At 41.8% G+C, this 24,330-nt stretch overlaps 2 protein-coding genes across 4 annotated transcripts; one reads left to right on the plus strand and one right to left on the minus strand.

Annotated features, from left to right (window-relative positions):
• Positions 1-835: 835 nt before the first annotated feature.
• On the plus strand, positions 836-21,609 carry vav1 (vav guanine nucleotide exchange factor 1). Of its 3 annotated transcripts, none has more exons than XM_076729166.1 (29): positions 836-1,107; positions 1,615-1,727; positions 1,816-1,932; positions 4,384-4,500; positions 6,951-7,009; positions 8,328-8,393; positions 9,472-9,580; positions 10,486-10,581; positions 10,696-10,764; positions 10,861-10,964; positions 11,070-11,169; positions 12,202-12,297; positions 12,406-12,474; positions 12,557-12,643; positions 12,729-12,814; positions 12,912-13,047; positions 13,141-13,250; positions 14,138-14,239; positions 14,341-14,435; positions 15,022-15,044; positions 15,172-15,208; positions 15,437-15,573; positions 18,661-18,726; positions 18,976-19,007; positions 19,701-19,811; positions 20,502-20,589; positions 20,746-20,875; positions 21,125-21,276; positions 21,374-21,609. In XM_076729166.1, exons 2-29 carry the CDS (start codon positions 1,641-1,643, stop codon positions 21,425-21,427), a joined length of 2,535 nt encoding a protein of 844 aa, XP_076585281.1. In that variant the 5' UTR covers positions 836-1,107; positions 1,615-1,640; the 3' UTR covers positions 21,428-21,609. The 3 variants fall into 3 exon arrangements, with proteins under 3 accessions (XP_076585281.1, XP_076585279.1, XP_076585280.1); XM_076729164.1 differs by having other exon boundaries at positions 972-1,107; positions 14,341-14,441; positions 21,374-21,606; XM_076729165.1 differs by having other exon boundaries at positions 972-1,107; positions 10,489-10,581; positions 14,341-14,441; positions 21,374-21,606.
• A 180-nt stretch (positions 21,610-21,789) lies between these two features.
• Positions 21,790-24,279, minus strand: ubl5 (ubiquitin like 5). The gene is made up of 5 exons (XM_076729171.1): positions 24,181-24,279; positions 23,779-23,843; positions 23,146-23,229; positions 23,017-23,054; positions 21,790-22,118 (listed from the first exon to the last, which is right to left on the minus strand). Exons 2-5 carry the CDS (start codon positions 23,832-23,834, stop codon positions 22,075-22,077), a joined length of 222 nt encoding a protein of 73 aa, XP_076585286.1. The 5' UTR covers positions 23,835-23,843; positions 24,181-24,279; the 3' UTR covers positions 21,790-22,074.
• Between the last annotated feature and the right edge of the window lie 51 nt (positions 24,280-24,330).

Here is a 24,330-nt window from a genome sequence, read left to right on the forward strand (position 1 = left end):
TGTTTCTATAAAATCTGCAAAGTAACTAGTTACAGCAATATTGAAAGTAATGTAATGGGCTAAAAAGTGCAATGTTTCGCTCTTAATTGTAGTGTAGCAGAGGTACAAAGTAGCATAATGGACGTACCTGTGCCTCAAACTGCATTTGAATAAATCTGCTTGCTGTGTTGTACATCAGTGCTCGATGGCTTGAATTGACATCGCTAGTTGACACTTTATGACTCATAGAGATTTTCTTTGAGATGTTACACATGAATGAGTTTTGATTGTAAGAATTCCCAGCTGTGAATCCAAATATGCTCCCGCATCCTGGTAAAATCACCCCTGGGCGCCGTCACTGTCCCAGCAGCTGCTCCATTATTCATGACGCAGCTCCAGGATTTGTTCTAAAGGGCATGATGGGGGTTTGTCTCTCTGCTGTCGAGCTTTAGAGCAGACTTCACAAATTAAACATGAGCTCTTCAACACTACATAAATGCAAGATTTTAGTATTTTCCCCTTAAAAAAATGTAATTTTTTAAGTATTTCATTCATACAGTATTTTAGAGACATAAAAGTCGATAAAACATCCTTGTGAAGACACTTTCAATTTGGTACCTCTAAATTTTGCATGTTGCCTCCACAAACCTGAATAACACATACCCAATTTGCATAGACTACCTCAAATTAGGTCATTTCCCCTCATTAGAACTTTGTTTGGCAGCCGTATGAATAATGCATTTATTTATTTTTTATAAACTTGTCATCTGTACAATACACACGCTCTGTTATTCTGTCTGCTCTCTCGTACACATATTCACTTCACATAAGTATCACACTGGTTTTATCAACTTGCACCACTCAGAGCAGCAGCAACTCTGTGTGTATGCATGTGTGAATGTCTGTGTGTGTCTGTGAGTGTGAATGCGACTGCGAGAGGGTGCGTCAGAGGAAAAAGGAAGTTGCGGGATGAAGTTAAAAGCCTTCGACACAGTGCAGCTCTGCAGAACACCTACCACGGAAGAAAGGCAGAACGAGAGCACTGAAGTCTGGCAATGAGATAATGAAAGGAAGGCGGGGAGGTGAACATCGAGAAAGAAGACAAGGAACTGCCAGCAGAAACTGAAGGTGAGAGCTGACTGTACCACTCATCCTACACTGATATGCAGTTAGGAAATTGTGAAGTTTTCTGCTGGAGCAGTGGCTTTTGTTGTTATTTTACTGAATTGGAAGAAGGCCACATTGATGTAAGAGAGAGGACGGAGCGAGAGTGACTGCTCAGTGTCCACTCAGGCTGAGTAATCTCGAACAATCCACATCCAGGATTTAGTTTACTGAGAGGAGACGTTAAGCTGTGACAAAGTGAGGTTCAACGCTACTGTATTTGTGTGATGCAAGAGCAGAAGTCAGGCAAATTTTCGATGCGTCAAGTCAGAATACATTTAGTTTCTTTTCACGGTGAACTCCGGCTTTGCTCGGCTTCTTGTGAAGCGAACTGGTCTCTGAGTGTGAGGAGAGCGTTGACTTTAAATCTAACTAACTGATTTACTGCTTCTTGGTGTACAGAGCAGCTGTGAGTGATCTCCGTTTACTGAACATCGCGTCCATCTGTCTGTCTGTCCATTTATCTATCAGTCTGCCTATTGTTCAAGAAAACGAAGATGGAGTTGTGGCGGCAGTGTGCGTTGTGGTTGATTGAGTGTCGAGTTCTTCCTGATAACCACCGGGTCACATGGGAGGGCGCACAGGTAAATCAGCTGGTTAAACATCTGCACATGGACACGCAACTTGTCTTGGTTCCTCAGTTTAATTTTGTGTGTGTGTGTGCTGTGGCAGGTGTGTGACCTGGCTCAGGCTCTGAGAGATGGCGTGCTGCTCTGCCAGTTGCTCAACAACCTGCTGCCTCAGGCCGTGAACCTGAGAGAGATCAACCTGCGCCCGCAAATGTCCCAGGTAACACGCACACACATACACACACACAAAACTTCCTGCTCTATTTCCATAGGTCATTTCCATAGCAACCAGGTGGCAGCACTGACGCCCAGAGGCTGTCTGATAGGAAAATGCTGCGATCTATATCTGTCCACATCGGAGGAGCATGTGTAGAGAGTGGAGGGGATGATAGAGATGATAAGGAAGAAAACTACTACTGAACCCTAAAAGTCTCGTTTTCTTAAAAAAAAAACAAAAAAAGTGAATCTGCAAAGACATTTTGTCAATATGTTTTCAATATAAATCAACTAGTTTGGGGAGTTTCGTAGTCACAATCTTGACAGAAGACAGAATAAGACTAAAATCATGAATGATAAGTGAAGAAAACTCTTGAAATTCTGGGGGTTTATATAAGAAGCAGGATTAAAATTTCCTCACAACAGTGGCGGATGTTTTGTGTTTTACACATTACTCGCTAATATAGATACTGGCATCATGATTGTTGCGCGTCATGATGCTAGAGCCAGCAGCAGGCTAACTTAGCTAGCTTATCATAATGTAAGCTAGTAATGTAAGCCATCATTTTCCCATTCCCAAACTTTGTGCTAAGGTAAGCTAGCTCAAGCATGTTTACCTTACAGCATGAGAGTGGCACCGATCATCTCATCTAACTCAGCAAGAAACTGAATAAGCTCATTTCCCAAAATGTCAAACTGCTCCATTCAGAAATCTTGTCTGAAAATTCCTGGGTTCATCTGGATCTGGATCCACACTGAAACAGATGTCTTGTTTGGTCATGGACTGAAGTTTTTGGGATAACATGCCAACTAATAAACGAGTGGACAAGCGAACTGGATTGAAAACATGTGTAGCCTGGGAGAAATGAGAAAAGCAAATTCACAAAATTTGAGATGAAGACATGAGAAAGACAGATAAGGAGAGAGCGACAGAGACAGAGACGAGCTCTCCTGTGATTGGCCGAATGTCTCGAGGGAAGTCCTTGAATCACATCTGACAGGATTAAATGTGCATGTTCAGGGGTTAAAGTGCTTCGACACGTGCATGTGAAACTCTGGGAAATCCTATGAGGTCAAGAGTGGTTAAGAAACATCCGGTGATTAACAAAAGATGGGAGTCCACTCAGACATGTGCACACACGCACACACACACGCACACACACACACACTTGATGACATTACACAAGTAAAGAGTATCTTTCCTGCGCTTTAGCAATAAGAGTTGCTGCTGCGAGGACGTATGTATGTAGCCCTGAGTGATGCGATGTGTGCAGCAGTATCAGTTACAACTCAGCGTTTCCCCTTTTCTGAAATTAGAGTTCCACATTTCCCACTGCTGAGCAGACAGAGACACAGAGCGAGCGAGAGAGAGCAGCTGGTTCAGGAAGTTATGTAAACGGCGTATGTCTGACCACCATGTCAGTCGCTCTGTGCGCTGCGCTCTCTGTGTGGTTCTACCCGAGTGGTAAAATTCTGCCCCGTGCACTGCATCTTTTAGTATCACACATTTCCACTTGTGTCTTTCATTGCTGTTCATGTGGTCCGTGTGACTGAACAGAGGTTGGTGGAGTTTTTAAGTGCTTGGTGACAGCTGTGTCAGTTAACGCTAGAAAGTTCAAGAATCTGCCCGTTAGATGAACAGCAGTGCCAGCATGATATTCAGCGATACTTTGGTGTTAGAGAATTGATAGATGCTGCTGAACACTGGTGACTGTCGCACTCAGTTATTTGTGTTTATGGTGCATCTTGCCACATGTTCTGCTGTAGTTCTCGGCCATTTTGTTTTTAGCTATGCTAGCAGCTGTAGGGAAGGCAGTGTCAGTCCAACACTTTGGTCCAGACTGAAATATCTTGACAACCATCTGATCTTTTCTACAGACGTTCATGGTCCCCACAGGATGAGTCCTACAGACTTCCGTGATTGCCTAACCTAAAGTCAAAGTTTTCACTACTTGTGTGAAATATCTCAGCATCTACTTGACAGATGTTGAGATATTTTGGGTTCCCAGTTGATCAATCCTGCTGACTTTGGTGATTCACTGATTTTTCAACTTCACCACCTTGAGGCTGACATTTTGGGTTTTCGGTGAAATTGGGCTGTTGAACAGATGTTCACGTCCCCCTCAGGATGAATTGTTATCACTTTAGTGATCCCGTCTTTCCATTCAGTGCCATCATCAGGTCAAAAATGTACTTTATGTACTTTTTATAATACATAAGAAAAATTAATGACATTTCCGTGTTATATAGCAATGTTAGAATGAAGGGTGAGCATATTTGATATTAAAACGTAATTAACGTTGCCTTTCTGCTCATGTTAGCATGACATGACATGAGCCTCACAGAACTGCTAGCGTGGTTATCACAATTGCCGTTGATCAATGTTCTGTTCATCAGCTAATTGACTAATATTCAGTGAAAGTAAATGAATGTCTGTGTTTCTGTTTGTTTTTAGTTCCTGTGCCTGAAGAACATCCGCAAGTTTCTGGGAGTTTGTCAGGAGAGGTTTCATCTCAGAAAGAGTGAACTGTTCGAGGCCTTTGACCTGTTCGACGTTCGAGACTTCGCAAAGGTATAATTCATACCACATCTGTCGATCTATCTATCTGTCTATCTATCTAGATGATACAGTGTGGTAATTGTGAACCCTGGCTGAGGGAAACACTTTGTGCTACAATTCAGAGGCGTGAACAGAGCCCCGACTCCTCACTGCAGCTTGCAGACACCCACATACCCCTGACAGGAAGCAGTTTGGTGATTTTTTTAAATTGAAGCGGTTGAGTGAACAAATGAATTCAGTATTTCACAATCTCTTTCACTTTCAATGCAGTGCAGCCACAGCACTTTAGTGTGAACACAAGGAGATTCGAAATGTGCGCTTGTTTGATTTGTATGTACAAAGTAAGAGGAAGCAGCGTCTTTAAGAACAAAATGAGTCAGCAGGAGGTGGACCTCAACCTCACCGTGGTATCCTTTTACAGTATTTAGTCTTTTTATTCAGTTTACAGTGTTACGGTCACTAAGCTTCTTGTTTCACTTCTGCTGCTTCCAGTCAATCACCCAGTGCAATAAAATACAGTCAGCACACAGGCGAGGTGTAATATTAACAGTCTGTTTTACAGTGATGGAAGAAGTATCCTTTTAAAAAAATAGTAGTACCACACTGAAAATATTCCATTACAAGTTAATGTCCTGCATTTAAAAATCCAGTCACAGTTACAGTTGAGTATTTTAGTCGTGTTTCCCAACCAGTGGGTTAGGTCCCCTCCAAAGAAAAAGACAAAAAAACAAAGTTCTGCTTTGCAAAGTTGTTTTCATTTTCTCTAATCTTTGCTTTTCTTGTGAAACACTGCATCATTTTGCCGGTTTGAGCCTGAAACTGCTTTTCCAATGACGCTATGTGAGAAGTTTAGAAGGAAAATCTCTCTCGCTAACAACACATAGACATGTGAAACATCGCAATGGGACCCAGCTATGCACTGCTTTGTTGTCAATAACCAGAATGTTTTGTATTTTCTAAGCTTAATGTGTGATTTTCAATGTCAAATCAGACTACAGCTGTGAAATAAAGGTAGTGGAGTACAAAGTACAGTATTTTCCTCTGAAATGTAGTGAGGAAGAAGTATAAAGTAGCACAACAGTCCAGCACAGAAACCTCAAAACTGTGCTGATATTTTGTTGCTTTCTGCAGTTGATCAATTAGTACTGCTGGTGCTGGGATAGTGTGTGTTTTGGTGATTCAAGGTTTTGCTCACTGTACTGGCCTCAGAATAAATGGAGCTGAAACAGTGGTTCCTCCTTTCTGTCCCCATGAGACAAATAAAAAGCTTGATCTCGATACTTAATCTCAATATCTGTGTAGTTTAGTGTTCAACACCAATAAAAAACAGTTCAGCAGTTCACTCCCCTGCTCTGAGTTACATGAAAAGATTTATACTACTGTCCCGTCTGTACAGAAGGTAAGAATTTACAGCCAGCAGCCGGTTAGCATAGCTTAGCACAAAAACTGGAAACAGCTGGGTTACAGCTAGGCTCTGTCCAGAGTTGACAGAATCCACCTACCAGCACCAGTAAAGCTTGCAGATTTACCAGTTATGTGTCATTTTTGTATGGATTAAACAAATAAAACATAATGTGTTAATAAGTGAGCTTCGGGGTGCTGGCGGGTGGATTTTCTCACGTGTTGATAGCACCAGGCTAGCTGTTTCCAGTCCTTCATGTTAAATGGACAAACATGAAAGCAGAATCCATCTTCTCATCTAATTCTCAGCAAGAAAGTCACTGTGCTTATTTCCCAAAATGTCACACTTTTTCTTTAAAGTCTTGCTGAAAACGACTCTTTTGTGGCAGTAGAGCTGTTAATCAGTCTATTCACGTGTTTTTTTTATCTTACAGACTTTCACTTCTTGTTGCGTCTTTCCTCCTTACTCAGACAGCAAAGCACAGCAGAACTGACTGAGAAACATAGCCTTTATTTGGACAGTATATATATTTTATATCACCAGAAGTTTTATGACAAGCTCACCTTTTTATTTGTCTCTGAAAGAAAGTGCAGAACTCTGGAAGGCAACCTTTGAATTTATGTTTCTCACTGTGGGAGAAAGTTTTAACAACAGAAGTCAGAGGTGATTTTAGAGAGGGAAAACTAATGTTGAATGGAAATAAAATGAAAATTAAATCCAAGGAACTTAACGCCTGTTATTTTCCTGGTTATATCACAATTCTAAAAGATTAACACATATAACACATTAATCCAGATAAGAGATATTTGAGCTCTCTGATGTCGCTGCTTACTCAGGGAGAACAAACAGTTTCTTTTGGACGCCTGTGTGACTGATTGTTGGCATGAAATTAGAGATCACTGATCATGATGCTGCACTTCTCAGTGAAACAGTCAAACTGTGAACCAATGAGAGTGAAACCGGCTCAGAGGAGAGTCATTCAGTGTCAGGGTTTAAAGTGTGAAACATATGCTAATCATATACCTCCTTGTGTATGTGTGTCTGTGTGTGTGTGTGACAGGTCATACACACTTTGTCCACCCTCTCTCATTCATCCGTTGCTGTACAAAGAGGATTGCAGTAAGTCATTTCCTTCCTCTGTTACGTACTCTAGGTGTTTATGTCCCCCGCCCCCCCTTGAGCATTATAAGCAGTGTATAACATTTAATATAAACATTTAATACATAGTTACACACTGTAATGTAGTTGTGTGTAGTTGTACACAGATATAAGGACATTTCCGATGTTTATTAATGTACAATAGTCGTAACTTCTCCCATGATGAGATTCTGTATTATTACAGCTGCATTTTACTCTATTGCAGTGGTGGAAGAATACTCAGATCTAAGACTTAAATAAAAGTAGCAATACCACAGCAAGTATTAGCATTAAAATATACTTTAAGTACTAAAAGATATACTTTATGTTACTAAATTACAATTCTTGATGCATTAATATTGAAGCATCGTTAATGTTGCAGCTGGTAAACAAGGACCTGCTTTCAGCTACTTCATGTACTGATCATTGGCTTAATTTGTAAAAATACTAAGTTTATTGATCTTTTATTAGTTGTTTGGATTTTGTATTGATAATCATAATATGTAAAGTAACTAAAGTTGCCAAAATGATTGTAGTGGAATGTACAATGTTTGCCTTCAAAATGTAGTCCAGTACGATAGAGTAACATAAAATGGAAATACTCAAGGCTGTACTTAAATGAACTTTAGTTACATTCCACCAATACTGTATTATGATCATTATCTGTTCATACACGAGTCTCCACTCGGCCTCCGCCCACAGGAGGAGTTACAGATGACAAATACATAAATAAACACTATGACACACACGAAACACTGTCTGCTCACAGTAAGTAATGAAGCACTCATTTAATGTGTGTACTGCTTATATGTGTTAAGTAGGTTGTGTTAAAGTAAAGAGCTGCTGATTTAAAAGTGCCGTTCTTGTTAACATTTGGATGTGATAGAAATCGTATAGAAGAATCTGATCATCGTTAAAACTGGCAGGAGAGGCAGAGATGTTCGCCTCCTCTGAGAGATGAAGGTTATTCAGTCTCAAAGCACTCGTCTGAAATTGGTTATTGACTTTGGGAAGAAATAACATTCAAGCACCATTTCTGACCTCCACAGTCTGGATGTGAAGGAGCAGTGCAGCACTGGTTAAACCCAGCAGGAATTACTTGTAAACTCCTGATTTCAATGACCAAACTTTTGTTGTTTTGTAGATTCTAGTCTTCATTTTAATGGCTTTTGATGACTGTCTGCTCAACACATAACTGGTTGTACTGGATCTCCTGCACTGTTTTTTGTCGTTCTCCCTGCACTCTTTCTCGACCACCATCACCTACAAGCACACACTCACACACTTTCCTTTCTTCCAGGCCTTTTCCTCTGGAGGGATGTACTGCTGATGATGAGACCTACAGCAGCCTCTCTGACCTGATAGAGTAAGTCTTTTTCTCAATTATGTTGAAATACTGTGACCAATTAATTGTTTTGTATCTTAAAACAGTTTGAAACACAGATGAGTTCCAGATCTCCCTTTGGTCTGTTACTGTACATGGTTACACCAGTGATTCATCCTTCCCAATACGCACAGTGGAGTCCACTGTCAGTGTGTGTCATAGTAAGAACATCACAGTACATGCACACACTTTGCATACATAGAGTCCAAGCCAAATGTAAAAATACAAATAAATGCAAAACACAAATAAAAATACAAAGCAGAATTTCCTTAAGTTTATTAAACAAAACCAATACTGATAATAATAATGGAGTTTACTCTGACGCCCCCATACCATATGGCCTTTAGATTGCCATTTGAGCAATATGAGGCATTAAGAGACTGAGGAGGAGGAGTTTTCTTTGAAATAATCATCTCCTCCCAAAACAAATTTAATGATGCAGCTCTTTGACCTTTTCTGAGAAGCACTTTCACATTCATCTAATTTACTGGTAATGAAATCTTAAGTACTTGAAAGTGATTGAATTAAGTTTGTAAAATCAAATGAGGAGATTTATGGCGAGATGAGCCCCAGATATTAATATACAAAATACTGCTTTGACAACATTGATTCCAACAAAGTTAGGACTCTGTGTAAAACATTAATAAACAGACAGAATGGAATCTTTTACGAACAAACTGTGTTTACTGACAGTTTTTTAAAGTGTTCTTGAGCTCATGTAGTAATTTTGTTTAATAATTTCAACACGTCAAACATGGCCACACACTATCTTCACCATTTTGTCCGTCGTAATCTCAAAAAATACACCTGTAGTGTTTTCAGCTGAAACCTGTGAACAGAAAGAAAAGAGAACAGAATAATTCCAGTGATTCGAGTATCGATCCTGCTCCAGTATCTTTAAACAGCACATTGAACACCCACCACCTGCTGTGCGCAGGTGTTGTTCTTGACCTCTGACCTCTCTGTGGAGTGAAACAGTGATGCTCCCTACAGTTAGTAATTAAGACTAAACACATATAATGATGGTAACAGTGCTGTGTGTATGTATCATGTGCATCAGCGACACAGTGGACGAGGATGACGACTTATACGACTTTGTGGAGGACGAGGAGAACGAAGGAGACGAGATCTATGAAGACTTGATGAGGACGGATGAGCAACCTGAAGCTGTGAGAGGAGCCAACACAACATAACACCTCAAACCCAAAATCTGGCCAGATGTCACAAAGTCATGTTCTGAACAGCAATCTTGCAGTCTCATATCCCTTAACAACAACATTCACATGCACAGGACAAAGCCCTCCTTCTGTGCTCATGTGTCACAGAGCATGTGTTTTTCAATGTTGCCTCACTAAGTGGAGCCTCTCTTCCAAGTCACTGTGACACAGAGAACAGAATATTCGACGATATAGACCCAAGTAAAGTGATAACTAATGATTTCACGTCTGCAATGACCTCCAGGAACCACTGACCCAAACCACTTAGGGCTGTGCAGTCAGATGTGTCTCCATTTGCAGACAGGAGCTACATTAACAGATAACTTCAGACAGCAGCTCCATCCAGGAGAGGCATTATGTGTAAATGTCACCCAGCTACATAATTCATAAAGGCACAATCTGGTCATGAGACACTGTTAGAGCTGGTGCAAATGAAGCCTCAGAGGAGTAGGAGTCAGAAATTAACAGCACCTCAAGGGAATAGAAATGCAAAAATGCCACTGAAATTGAAAACCCCTGCTGTAGAACTGTAGCCTTTTTTCATTTTTGACAAATAGTTGCACATCAGTTAGAGTGCTGTTTCCATTGTGGTCTGTGTGAGACAAGTGGAACAAATTCCCTCCAAAAACAACCAAAAAAGCATCAATTTAAGAAATTTAACTACCAATGAAGCGCTCGACGTTGGAGGGGTGACAGAGGCTTAAGACAGATTGTTTTGGAAGGTCTGCCTCTAGTGTTCAGCACCACAGAAAACAGATTGTGTAGATTAAGATAAAAAAAAACACAGCAGACAAAATATCGTTTGGAAAATGTCCTCTGGTCCCTTCATGCTCCAATTTTTGTGTGTGTTTATGCAGCAGCAGAAGACTGGAGTCGACAAACGAGAGTGCTGCTTGCAGGAGATCCGACAGACAGAAGAGAAATACTCTGATACACTGGAATCTATATTACAGGTGAGCATGCCTTTTCAATTGAAGACACGCTCGTACACAGACATACACACAAGCATGCAAACAGACATTTCTGTTTAAAGACAGAGTAACGGCCTTGCTTTCTGTTCTGTGCAGCACTTTATGAAGCCTCTTGAAAAGTTTCTCCAGGCTCAAGACATTGAGAGTATCTTCATCAACATAGAGGTACGGCAGAGATCATCTGCACACCTGGTCACGTGTACAGGTTTACCTTCATGCATTCACCTTGTTTGCATGTTCTCTGCATACGTGCATTTGTAGGATTTGGCCAACACACATCGCACTTTGTTGGAGGAGGTCCGGACTTCCATCTTACACTGTGGAGCCAAGAACCTGTACCAGGTGTTTCTGAACTACAAGGAGAGGTACACAACACACACACACGCACACACACACACAAATGTTTCTGTCATGCATTAACACCAAAAATACATGCATGTTGTAATATGCTAATGTATTTACCCCCCCAGGCTCTTACTGTACGGTCGTTACTGTAGCCAGGTGGAAACGGCGACGAAACATCTAGACAAGCTTTCGAATGTGAGGGAGGATATCAAAATGAAACTGGAGGTGAGGAGGACACACACGCTGAAACAGAAGCAAAGGGGATGTGTGACTTTGCACTGAACGATAGGTTTTCAGATGTACCATAACATGCACATAATAAGCAGGACGTGTGGTTTTCGGATGAAGGCATGAAGTCGTTTTGGATCATTTTAAGGTTCAAACTTTAAGGTTTTTGCAAAATCAGACTGACATAGTCGAGAAGCTTGGCCCGGCTGAACAGTATAGGCATTGTTCAGCAGTGAGAAGCCGGCGAGAGGTCATGTAGTTGTTGCAGTATTTCTGGATCCTACTGGTTACTCTGGGTACATTGTACTTCTGTACTGAGGGAGCTGGATACTCTGTGGTAGAGTCAGTCCTGCTGCCAGTCTGTCCCAGTGGCAAGAACAACAAAAAAATATCTGACAGGTCACCTTAACTGGGACAGAAGGTATTTACTGATCTTATGAAATGGTAAAATGTGTCTGTGGGAAAGAAACTAACTAAAAACAAACCAGGAAGTGACATTTTTTTCTGGCATATGTGCAGGATGAGCAACTTTCATCAAAAAAATGGACGTAATCTTTGAACGCGGCGTCCTTTCTAAAAGTGCACTCCAAGAGAGGAATTTAGCAGCATGAAGGACTGGGGGAGTGGCCGTAAAAGTATTAATCACAGGGACACACTGGTGTGTTTTACTGTCTTTTACTTAAGCCTCTGTGTATCCTGGCCTCTTTCCTTTGACCCTACACTGAGATGACACAAAAATATTTTATGGCACAATCAGAAGTGTTTAAAAATATATCATACGAAGATTAATAACTGACCATGTGAGCTGTTTGAAGTGTCCTGTCATCAGTTTCACAGAACTGTGTAATGAAGGTCTACATAGGAAATGCTTTCTTTGCCAAAGGGTAATTTCTTGCTTCTATACTGCTTTTGGCCGTGAGGGTAACTGGCGGGAAGGCTGACTCTGCCACACAACATCCTCTTAAATCATCTTTGGTTTACTGCGGATCTTCACTTCCTTCTCTCACTCTCACTCTCGCTCTCTCTCAGGAGTGTTCAAACAGAGCAAATAGTGGCCGTTTTTCTCTCAGAGATCTGCTCATGGTCCCTATGCAGAGAGTCCTCAAATATCACCTGCTGTTACAGGTATGTGTGTACAGGTGTGTGTGTTTTATTTGTGTGCGTGTAGCTGCATTATGCCCATGCATGTGCATTTTTCCAGTTAGTGTATAATTTGTCAGTTTGTGCCTGCAGGAGCTGGTGAAGCACACCACTGACCCCACAGACAAAGAGAACCTCCGCACAGCTCTTGATGCCATGAGAGTGAGTGTGAATGTGTGTTTATGTCAGTCGCTGCTTTATGATAATGAAACATGCATTAATTCGTCCATGTGTGTGTTTCCAGGACTTGGCGCAGTGTGTGAACGAGGTGAAACGAGACAATGAGATCATCAGACAGATCACCACCTTCCAGTTGTCCATAGAAAATATGGTGAGGTCACGTGTTTCACTTTTTAGGCTATTTTGGCTGAGATGTTGTTTTCCTTGACTCATCCTCACCCTCCTCTGCTCTTCAGACTCAGTCTCTAGCTCTTTATGGTCGCCCCAAGATCGACGGAGAGCTGAAGATCTGCAGCCCGGAGAAAAAGTCGAAACAGGACAGGTGTGTGTTCTTTATGCCCCGGCGTATTTTTCCTGTGTGAATGCCACATACGTACCTAACCGTGGGTTGTATCTGCGTATGTTTGGCTCTTCCTCAGGTATGCGTTCCTCTTCGATAAGGCCATGTTCGTGTGTAAAAAGAAGAGCGGAGAGACTTTCGAGCTAAAGGAGATCATAGAACTACAGAACTACCAGATACGAGATGAAACCACAGGAGAAAAGGACAATAAGAAGGTCTTTCTCTTGCTCTGTAGCACCAGTTATACCAGACAATACATCTGTCTGGCATCTGTAAAGCTAACAGTGTGTGTCCGTGTGTGTGAGCAGTGGTCCTATTCGTTCCTCCTGCTGGACTGCTATGGGAGGTGTGGGTACGATTTATTCTTCAAAACCAGAGAGCTGAAGAAGAAATGGCTGGAACAGTTTGAGATGGCTCTGTGAGTTATCACACACACACACACACACACACACACACACACACACACATATGCACATACTTTAAACATGGAAACACACCAGAGATTAGAGTGACAGGGTGCCGTTTGCAGCAATGTAGTGATTGCACACAGCGACAGGCAGCAACTTGATTCATAATGTTGAAGTTGGGCAGAAATTAAAGCAGCTATGATCAATATTTGTGGGTAGGTATAATGTGAAATGAGTTGCTTGCACTGACAAACTCACATCGGGCTTTATAGCATCTCTCAGGTAATTGTTTTGGTTTTACTTTAGCGGTTCATTCTCACTCACAGTCATTTTCAACTTCATAGAAACCCTCTGTACACTACCAGCCCAGCACCACACAGCAGGCAGAGAGACCTGAGAGTGGAGCGTTTAGCACCTAAGAGTCAGGTATCTCCCTCAGGAGTTGGTAGAGACCGAAAATGGAGCTAAAAGACATAATTGCAGGTTTAAGTTAATTTATTATTTAAGCTGATCCACGTAAATGATATAATGTATAACACCTCACAGGAGAAGCAGAACTCTTCGTTTCGTCGCTGTTGACAGACGCTGACCTGAAAAGTTTAGCTGTAGCTGCTTGTCATGATGGTTTTGAGTTGCAGATTTGCTGATTGCTCAACTTCAAAGTGCATCAGCACACATCCCATGATTTGTTGACTGTGTTATTTGCAATCTGACCATCGCTGTGTTGCTGCTACTGTTAGCTTCCTCAGTCTCAGAAACACCAAATAGGTGCAGTCTCGACAGAGTGCAGCAGCGTCTTTTTTACATTCACCAAAATCAAACCACCTGCCAGTGAAAACCAGCTCTGTAAAGGCTTGTTACCCAGCATGGTCAAAACAGCTGTCCTTCATGGTTGCAGGTCAAATATGTGTCCAGAGAACTGTGCAGCCAACAACCATGACTTCCAGATGCACTGCTTCGAGGACACCACCAGCTGCAAGGCCTGCTCGATGCTGTTAAGGTGCTTCCTCTCTCTAGTTGTTTCTCTCAGTTCTCTCTTGGCGACAATTCATAAAAGGAACTTGTCCACTGAGGCTGAATCCGTCTGTCTGTCTGTTACAGGGGGATATTTTTCCAGGGTTATCGCTGCACGCGCTGTAAAATGGCTGCACATAAAGAGTGTTTAGGCAGAGTTCCTGCCTGCGGACGAAACTCAGGTCTGTGTACGTGGGTTAATGTCTTTAAATACTACAAACTACATTTACATGCACACTAATATTCCACTATCATGCCGATTATGACAATATTGTAATTATGATGCGGGTCATGTAAACAGCATATTCAGGTTGAATTTTCCAGATTAGACCTTATTCCAACTGGAGCATTTTCCAATTAAGACGCGTGGGATATGCTGATATTATGGACATGTATGCAGAATATACGTCTCACTTGAGGTTTTTACTACATTTTCTAACACACGGCCTCTTGCCTGTTTACAGTCAGCTCTGTTAGAGCTAGAGATGCATGCACAAAAGAAAAGCCCACATTCTGGTCAGAAGGAGAAGCACATCTACTTTTAAACATTATCAAATACTTGGATGTCAGCAGGTTTTTAGATATGTGCAAATATTACGATGCCAACCTTTTTAAGGAGGTGGTTGAACTAATGGCAGAGGGAGGCTGTGTTTGATAATCAGCTGTGTGTAAACAAGAATAATAGTGGAATATTAATTAACATTGGCCATCGTAATCAATACTTTGTGCATATAAGTGCAGTCACTGAGTGTTGTCTTCAAATTACAGATCATGCTGGCACTTTGAGGAAGGTAAGACTGCGTTTATCTGACACTGTAAAGAGGTGATGAATAAGCATGATTTGTTTGATTCAACTCTTGCAAATGATCAAACTTGAGGTGCGATTGCTCCAGTGTTTTTTGTCTTTTGATCCTCCAGAATAAAACACACAGGTCCTCCGGACACACCAGCCTTGGTAAGAAATCCATGTATAATATTTGTAAACAGCATATTTTTTACTTTCAGAAATCTGGCACCAAACATGAGCAGGACCTTTCACTGTAGGGGTCGTGATTATTCTCCAGAACAGCATCCTAAATGCTCAAGAGGAAAAGAAAAATGTGATTGGATGAAAGTGCTTTCATTGTCAGATCCCCTCCTCCCATCTCATCGTCTCCTCTCCCTCCTCTTCGCTCTGTCTCAGGATTTCCTAAGATGGAGGTGTGTCAGGAGTATTATGGCTTGCCGCCGCCCCCCGTGGGCTTCGGCCAACCGCTTCACCTCTCCAGAGGTGACATCATCGAGCTGACGCGGGCCGACGTTGACCTGCCATGGTGGGAGGTAAAGTGAAAAATCACACACAGCAGTGTTTCCCACAGGATTTTAGGAGACTGTGGTGGGAGGGTCTCTGACCCTCGGGGTTGGGTGTGTGTGTACGTTTTCAAGCCTGATGTATCTCTTTAGGGCATTTTGAGACCACTGAATGTAATATAAATTGCTGTATATGAACATAACAGGTTGGTATCATCCTTAAGAATATACAAAGGCATATCAGGAATATTTCAAATTTAATCTTGAAAAAAAAAACCATGACACAAAGTCATTAATTCATTCACTCACTCATTCAATCAATTGTTCATTTGTTCATTCACTCACTCGTTCATTCATTTAGAGCATACAAAACTTAACATCAATCATGTGAACAATCTTCACTGTCAAACAAAACGATGAACAAAGAACACTTGCTGTCCATAACACACTATTGTGACACTACTGACACACTCTGCACCATGGTCAGCGCCGTGGATTTTACCAATAATTTGCTCAAACCTGGGTCAGACGCCCGCACTTCAATCAGATGTCACTTTCTGTCAGATGCACACACACGCACAGCGAGAGCGAGAGAGAGAGAGAGAGAGAGAGAGAGAGAGAGAGAGAGAGTGCAAGAGAGGTGGCATGTCCTCTTAATCTTCAGAAACGCTCTGATTCAGACTGTTTTCTCCCCGTTTTTTTTTTTTTTTTTTTTTTTTACACTTATATCTTTACAAATACAGCAGTAAGAGACCGACTTTCCCTTTTTGTTTTTTCGGCATCAGCCTTGCGATGGGCCCCCTCATAACCGTGGGCCCGGGGCAGCCGCACCCTCTGCCCCCCCACAGCTTTTAAGCCATAACCTCACCCCTCTTCACCGATAAGGCTGTGGCAGAGTCCCCGACTCAGTGCTGTCGGATCCCTCTTTTCTTTTTCTTTTCTTTTTCTTTCTCGCCGACGAGAGATATTAAATAATTAATTTCATGTTAATTTTTATAAACGGGTAGAGAGAGAGCACAAACGACAGAGGGATGAGAGAGAGAAATAGCGCGAGCGGGAGAGGGAGAAATAGCGGACAAGTAGCTAGCTACCGGGAAATCAGCACGAGGGATAGCGGAAAGTTAGACTCTGTTTGGTATGTTAGAAGTTGACTGGTGCAATGAGATCAGCAACATGGCCGACACTGCTCCGTTATCGAACTTGATACCTGCCCAAAAGGGAAGTTACACTTACCTCACACAATCTTGAAATGCCGTCCCGGCCTGCTGTCATGTATGGATCATAGACTGTATGGATGCGGATCGCGCCAAATGCAGCAGACAGTAGGACCGTCTATGAACGCGACCTGTTGGCGCGTGCGTGTGTGTTCACGCGCGCGCTCTCGCTCGCGGGCTATAGAGTAGAGTAGGCTACAGCTGTGTAATCGGCTGACTGACGGATCTGGTTATTATTATTATTTTTTAGGTGGGGGGGGGGAGGGGGACGAGACTGTGGCGGGCCCAAACGAGACTGTGGAGGGCCGCCACAGTCTCCTTAATTGGTGGGAAACACTGCACACAGGCATCGGCACTTTTAAAGCTGGGGGGGGGGTTCGTGTTTGGTTTTAGTGTGTTTTCGAGCCTTGTTTTGTGTGGTTAACATGCAGGTGTGAGATGCTTTTGCCTTTTTCAGTCTCTTTTGTCATTTCCTCTCATCTCCTATTTTCATCTCTATCTTCCTCTCTCGTGCCCAGCCAGCTTTGATGCCTCTACTATTTGATTCATTTAACGGATTTTGATTTGGAAAATAAATGAAACCTAATGGCTGAATTCCATTGAGCCGCAGATGCATGGAGAGTCCGAATGAAACAAGAAAATCTGTTTTTAGAGAAACTCCTTTCGTCTGAAGCGTCACATGCAGCGATGGCGGCTGATCACAGCTGGATCAGCAGCAGTCTGCTTTAGCAGCTGTAGAGACTACTGATGAATTTGCTTCTGGCATTATCAGTGCCAGAGCAGCAGCGTTTTCTCTCTGTCGCCTGTTACCTGTTTAACAAACACCTGCTCATCAACAACAACCTTCAGTCTGTGTCCTGCTCAGAGGCACAGGAAGCATTTCTGCTGCCAGAGTGCATTTATATTATTTACTCATTATATGCATCTGTATTTATTGATATTCTGAGGCCGAATTCATTATGTAATAACCCAGAATATGATTATGGGGAGTTTTGAACACTGGAGGTCATTTATTAGGCTGAATGTTTCAGGGAAAATTGCAAATGTGGAACCATATCCAACCCGATGCTCAGGGATTATCGGCCTCACGTGTGACTGAATGGAAATGATGATAAATGATGTAAAACGTGTTTCTTGCTGACAGAGAGACTTTCCCTCTCTCTCTATGCTGAGCTCTCTCTGACTTTAATTGTATCCATAACAAGAATTAATGGAGGAAATTACAGAACGTGAAAAGAAAACTCTTTCTCATCAAGGAAGAAAGTTGCTTGTGGTCCTTTTGTTGTTCAGACCCACAGTTAACACAAACGTGTGAGTAGATGGTGAATCAGGAAGTATAAAACCTGAGAGTGACACAGTTGAGTTTAATTTATCTGTCTTTCTCACGCTGTGTTGTGAAACTCCAGTGATGGTGGCAGATCGGTCCGATCAGCTGCCATGTCGAGCAGTAAAAGGCTTCTTTGAAGGCTGCCCTGTTTTCTTTGATATGGCCTCAAGGATGGTGGACGAGAAGGACTGAGGAGCGAGGAAATATCAAATAAGAGACTTAACATGAACCCCATGATATCGAATCTTCCTCTGCAGCTACAGTTAATGCAGTCAATGCCTTAAACTGCATTCCTACAGAAAAGTGGCTTTCCTCTCAAACTGTTCTCATGACTGTTACAAGTGTTGACACAGAGAGAGTCAGGGGATTGCACCTTGTGACTTCACTCATCTCTGATTCATCACTTCCCTTCGCAAGTCCTCCTCAATAATCCCTGCATACAAGCCTCAGATCAATGTCTGCTTCGTAGGTGTTGTGGTTTGTCATGTCGATCTGGTGATTCATTTATATGTCAGGACGACTGTTTGGTCCACCCGGTCCGTTTGTGTGATTTGTTGTTGTGTGTGTGTCACTCAGGGAAGGAACCTGACTGCTGGACAAGTGGGATGGTTCCCCTGCCAAAAAGTTCAGCCCTACGTCTCTGTGAGTACGATGCAGCCGCCAACATAAGCTCCTAAACAGCAGACACCATCCACCGAACTGAAAACGCCACAAAAGCCTCAGACATTAGCCATAAGACCTGTGCAGTTAAGCCCAGTGGTGTGTCAGATTGCACAGGTTGGCTATTTGCTGTACTGAAACCCCGAAAACCAACATTAACAGTTACCACCTTTACCGCAGACTGTTACAGAGTTTTACATCTAACCTCTATGTGATCTCACCTTTTCCCAGAGGCCGACCCCTGACCTGACTGGCTTCCACTGGTGAGTATTAACAGGAACTGGGTTAAATCGCTTGCTCATCAAACAACTGTCAACCTCATTGCTTTACCTCTTCCTGTATTGCAGTGCACTGCAATGGGCAGAACAGACAGAAAACAATGGCCTCAAAAACAGAACCAGATACTGAAAAGTACTGGTGTGTCACACTGTACTGTGACACTGGTGGGATCTAGCAGCTCACACCATTGTTTCCATTTAGTTTTTAGTCACCGATCATATCATCACTGTTCTCTGCTGTTCAGTTTGTGGTAATAACAAACATATCCAACTCCAGAGGACTGACAGTGCTGCAAATAACAATGAATAAAATCAAAAACAGCTTGTAAAAACACTGGTATTGTCCTTTAAGTCACAATGTCTACAATTTGAAAACGGGCTGCTTTGGTGCCACCTGGTGGCAACATGGAATATGACTGAAACAAAGGAGTGAAACAAAACCAAAACAGCTAACTGCGACAGTTTGCACCCACTTATTTTGCTTTTATAATCAGTACATAAACATTTAATTAAATGATTTGCTGCCCATTATAACCCCTCCTGTTTAAACCCATAAGTGGAGGCTGCTGAATAAACAGATAATGAAAGAGAATACAGATTGTGTTATTTCATCTTTCAAACGTTACACCATCTTTCTTTAAGCAAAGAGTGACGTTCTGATTCTCACTGTGCTTGAAGGTACGCGGGGAACATGGACAGAACCGCTGCCAAGAACCTGTTAATGTCCCGGTCGGATGGAACCTTCCTGGTGCGGCAGAAAGAAGGAGGAGAGTACGCGATCAGCATCAAGTAAGTTCAGTTTTATTTGGGGGAGTGTGTAGATGTATGGGTAAAAACTGGCCTTTAGATGTCATGTACATTATAATATTGTTTCATCTTCTTCTCAATGATGTTATTTCAGAGTGAGGCAGGTCATACAACCACATGCTGAAATATAGTCAATGAAATGTTCAAGCCCCAAATTCTGTTTCAGCCTCTTAACTGTAAAGACTTGCTGCTTTTCTTTGCCTTAATAGTGAATTAATGTTGTCAGCTCAGCGGGAACATTTTTACTATTTTCTGACATTTTAGGGATTCATTTATTTAAACGAGGTTGCTTGTAACCCAAATGAAAAAGTGCCTCATGTGTACAAACTTTTTCCAAGTTTTAACGTACACCAAGAATGTCTTTTGACCTATAAATGAATGACGACCTTAGCAAAGCTTAGATAGACTATTTGAATGTCTGTGAGCTCAGGTATCACTTCCTCTCAAAAGCAGGGAAATGCAACTAACAAAGGATTAGGACACGACCTACGAAGCCACTGTCATATGAAAGCCATTCATTTGATCAAGTGGAAGTCGAAACATCTGTTTTCCTTCTTTTGAGAGGAACAGCGACACCATTCAGCAGTAAAACTAAAGATGCTGACGTCACCATTTACCTCTTGCTTTATTGTTCTCTATCTTTTATCCGTTACCCTCTTTATGCTCCTACAGGTTCAACATGGACATCAGACACATTAAGATCACGTCTGTTGAGGGTCTGTTCCGCATCAATGAGAAGAAAGCCTTCAATGGATTAATCGTAAGTCTCGCAGCCTCGTGCGACCAGAATCTGATAACACTGACCAGAGGAAATACCTTGAAACTGCCTTTAACGTGATTCCTCCCCTCAAACAACATCTGACATCTGTGTCACACATTTCTCACGCTCTTCTTCTTCTTCTTCTTCCTGCTTTAGGAGATGATTCAGTTCTACCAGCAGAACTCTTTGAAGGAGTACTTCAAGGATGTGGACACCACGCTGCGCACGCCGTACAAACAACCAGAGGAAAACAACTCATCCAACAACACGCCAAACACCACCCCAGGTACAGTACACCTCCGTCGCTTCACACACTCCTCCTCATCATCATCATCATGTTAAAGCAATAGGTCGACATTTTGGGAAATAATATTCACTTTCTTGCTGAGAGTTGAAGATCGATACCACAATCATATGTTAAAGTGGTGTCGACCTTCTCATCAAACTGTTGCAAGAAAGCAAAAGAAGTCATTTCCGTAGATGTCCAGCCATTCTTTTAAGCCTGTCCGTGCTGTCATGCTGCCCCGTCTGACAGGAGGCAGCATGAGGAGTTTTGGCATGGCGAGGGCCAGGTATGACTTCTCAGCAAGGGACCGCTCAGAGCTGTCACTGCAGGAAGGAGACACCATCAAGATCCTCTCCAAGAAAGGTCACAGTGGTTGGTGGAAAGGAGAGGTGTACGGCCGGGTGAGGCATTTACACACATCAGCACGTAAAAAAAAAAAGAACAAAATTACAGGTGTTGAGGCGTCTTATCTGACCTGCGCTGCTCCTGTGTTTCCAGGTGGGGTTCTTTCCAGCCAACTATGTGGAGGAGGATTATTCTGACTACTGCTGATGTGGCTCCATGTGTTGTCCCATATTATACTATATGTGTAGGGGTCTGTGTGGTACCTGGTTTCCATCTGTTGCATTAACCCATATGCACGAGTGTGGCTGTGTGCGAGTGAGAGAGGTGCTGTTACTTGTGATCTAATGACTGTCGAGTGATGTGAATAAAACTTTTGTTCTGCTGACATGATGAATATCTTTTTTTTTTTATTATGTACAACTAACCTGGACAAACGAAGTGTACACTTGAACTTTACACCCTTGTGTGGTTGTAGAACATCTCGTTTCAAAACCATGGGCATTAATCTTCGAAGTTTAATTAACTACAGTCTCTTCCTGCATGAGAAACCATATCACTGAGCACCAGCCTTGTAGGTAGTTAAATGTCTGCTTTAATTCCAAAATATCAAAACAAAAATTATAGAACAACAATAACAATAATGTGTCTTTCATGTCATTTGTGGGCAGAAATGATGAGCTAAAACTGAGATCAATGTCATGTCTATGTGTTTTCTGCTCTGGAGATACGACTCATTCTCTCTTTCAGTTGCGCCATCTGATCGTGATGGTTTCCTGCGACCGATTCCATCTGTGTGGGTGTCTAACAAGGAAGAGGTTTGTCTGTGTGTCATTGACGTGCGGTAGCCCTCAGATCTACTGGTAGTACAGCTCCAGGTTCATCCCATCATGGATTTCATCTGCAGAGGTCGTGGTTAAGTACAACAGCTCTTTATATCACCATTAATGTGGTAAAAGCATCAGTAAAATCTGTTTTCATAAGAGAAAAAAAATACCTTCTTTGGTTAACCAAAGCATCTAAAGATAATGTAGAAGGACATTAGTACTGTTAACATCCACAAATCACATCACATTTTAGAAAAAAAATGCAGAAAAATGTGTCTGACAATAAGTATTTTATCTATATTTATCTCAATGACACCATCTCCACCGGTACAAGGGTCAGTTCATCCAAATCAGTTGTAGCAGCATCTAAACACGGAAACATATTAATATAAGATACTTTGCTGCTCAGACCTTTGCCTCTACCCGAAGTCAAGAAAGGTAAACAAAATTTCAGATTAATAAAAGTCAAAATTATTATTTGTAATTATTTAAAGTTTTCAGTCAAGAGTGCACAAAATGCAATTAGTTGCATTTTTTTCAAATAGTTAACATAACTGCCTTTCATCAAAGAGAAAAAGATTATCATAATGTTAGTAAAATGTCCCTTATGCCAACCATAATTCACTCACAAAAATTGTATGAAAATGAATTTATTGCCCTCTACAGCTGAAACAATCAGTATTTTATTGATTGTTGTATCGGCCATAATAGACAATTATCACTTCCTGTTATTGGCTTGCAAAGGCTACATATACAGTATGTGTATATCTACGTTCAGTATGTGGAGTCACCACCCACACCCATCCTCAATTTAACAATTTATTGACTTCTAGTACTTAAAATGATCTGATGCTTACTTTTCATGTATGACAGATAAGTAGAAAGCTGTGAAAATATAAAAACTGGTGCTACAGTATCAGTACTGAGCTACCAACAATAAGAGAGCAGCTGAAATGATTGTCTAAAGGATACAGTCCCCCAGAGTCACGTGGTCCTTGAATATGGTGTACCTGTGGGAACAGAGGAGGAACATTTAGCAGCTAACAGAAAACAGCCACAGGAACGATTGCTATTGTTCAGCAGGGCAGACGAGCATCTTACCATTTCTTTAATACGATCTTGTCATGTCGTGTTCCTGTCTGGGCAGCAATGAGCTTCTTCAGATCTCCAATGCTATCCTCAGAGCTGAAACATTGGGGTTAAGGAGGAAGCAGCGTGATAGCATTTAAAGAAAGACTGAATCTGCCAACAGGGCCTGGTTCTTCAAGCGTGGTTCAACTCACCCAACCTGGGTTAGAACTGACTTGGAGGAAGCTGTCTTGAATTATATTGTATTGTTCAAAGTAAGGATTGCATGAATGGAGAGTGCACTCATGAGTAGGTGGCACGGACCTGTGGCTGCGGATTTTTACAGCACATTTGAGAAGCTGGAACCAGAGAGAGTTCCAATATGAGGATTTGTCTCCTGTCTTTGTCTTAAACCATTGCACATACAATATCTTTGGGCTTTTAAGCATTCGCCAGATAAAATAAGTTATATGAAGATTTCAAGGGCTTGTTGCTCTGATAACAGTGCCAGTTACATGTTAAGCTTTGAAGTAAAAAAAAAATACAAAATAATAAGGCTCGTGTCAACTCAAGCTAACTCAACGTTAGCTGTACGTGGACACAAACATTACACATGTGACAGGAGGCATTACTCAGCGTTATCTCCACAGTTCATGTGAAGGATACTTGCACTTGACCCGGACTTTCTTGCCCAGGCGATCGTTGCAAACCACCTCGATCATCTTCAGTTCCTGTCGGGCCGAAGGAAATGAGATTGTTAGCACAACGTGTGAGTGTAGAGACGACTCCATTCCCCATATAACGTAGGGCACTGACACCCCTAAACATAGTTAGAGGCTCTAGCTAATATGTTCATTCATGCTGGTATATTAGAGAAAAGGAGCCTTTAAAAGCAGCCAGGTTGTTTTGTTTACTGTTAGCTAACGCTCGAGCTCACAACGGCTACATGTTGTACCGACGAATGTGCGTAATGTTAGAAAGAACACACGTAAAACAACATTCTGTCTTTAAAATGTTTTACATTTTGTTTCGTCTATAACAACGATGTGATAAATGGGACATTCTTACCTGGAAATTCACAACAGAATAACAAATTTCGCTCGTTCTCTGAAATTTTCTGGAAGACTCTCCGTCCTGCTTATCGTAAAGCTGATTTCGTTTGTATATTTGCTTTTTAGACCAATCAAATGGACATCACAATGATTGACGGCCAAATTA

The sequence above is a fragment of the Chaetodon auriga genome, chromosome 4, assembly GCF_051107435.1.
Source record: "Chaetodon auriga isolate fChaAug3 chromosome 4, fChaAug3.hap1, whole genome shotgun sequence".
Lineage (NCBI taxonomy): Eukaryota > Metazoa > Chordata > Actinopteri > Chaetodontiformes > Chaetodontidae > Chaetodon > Chaetodon auriga.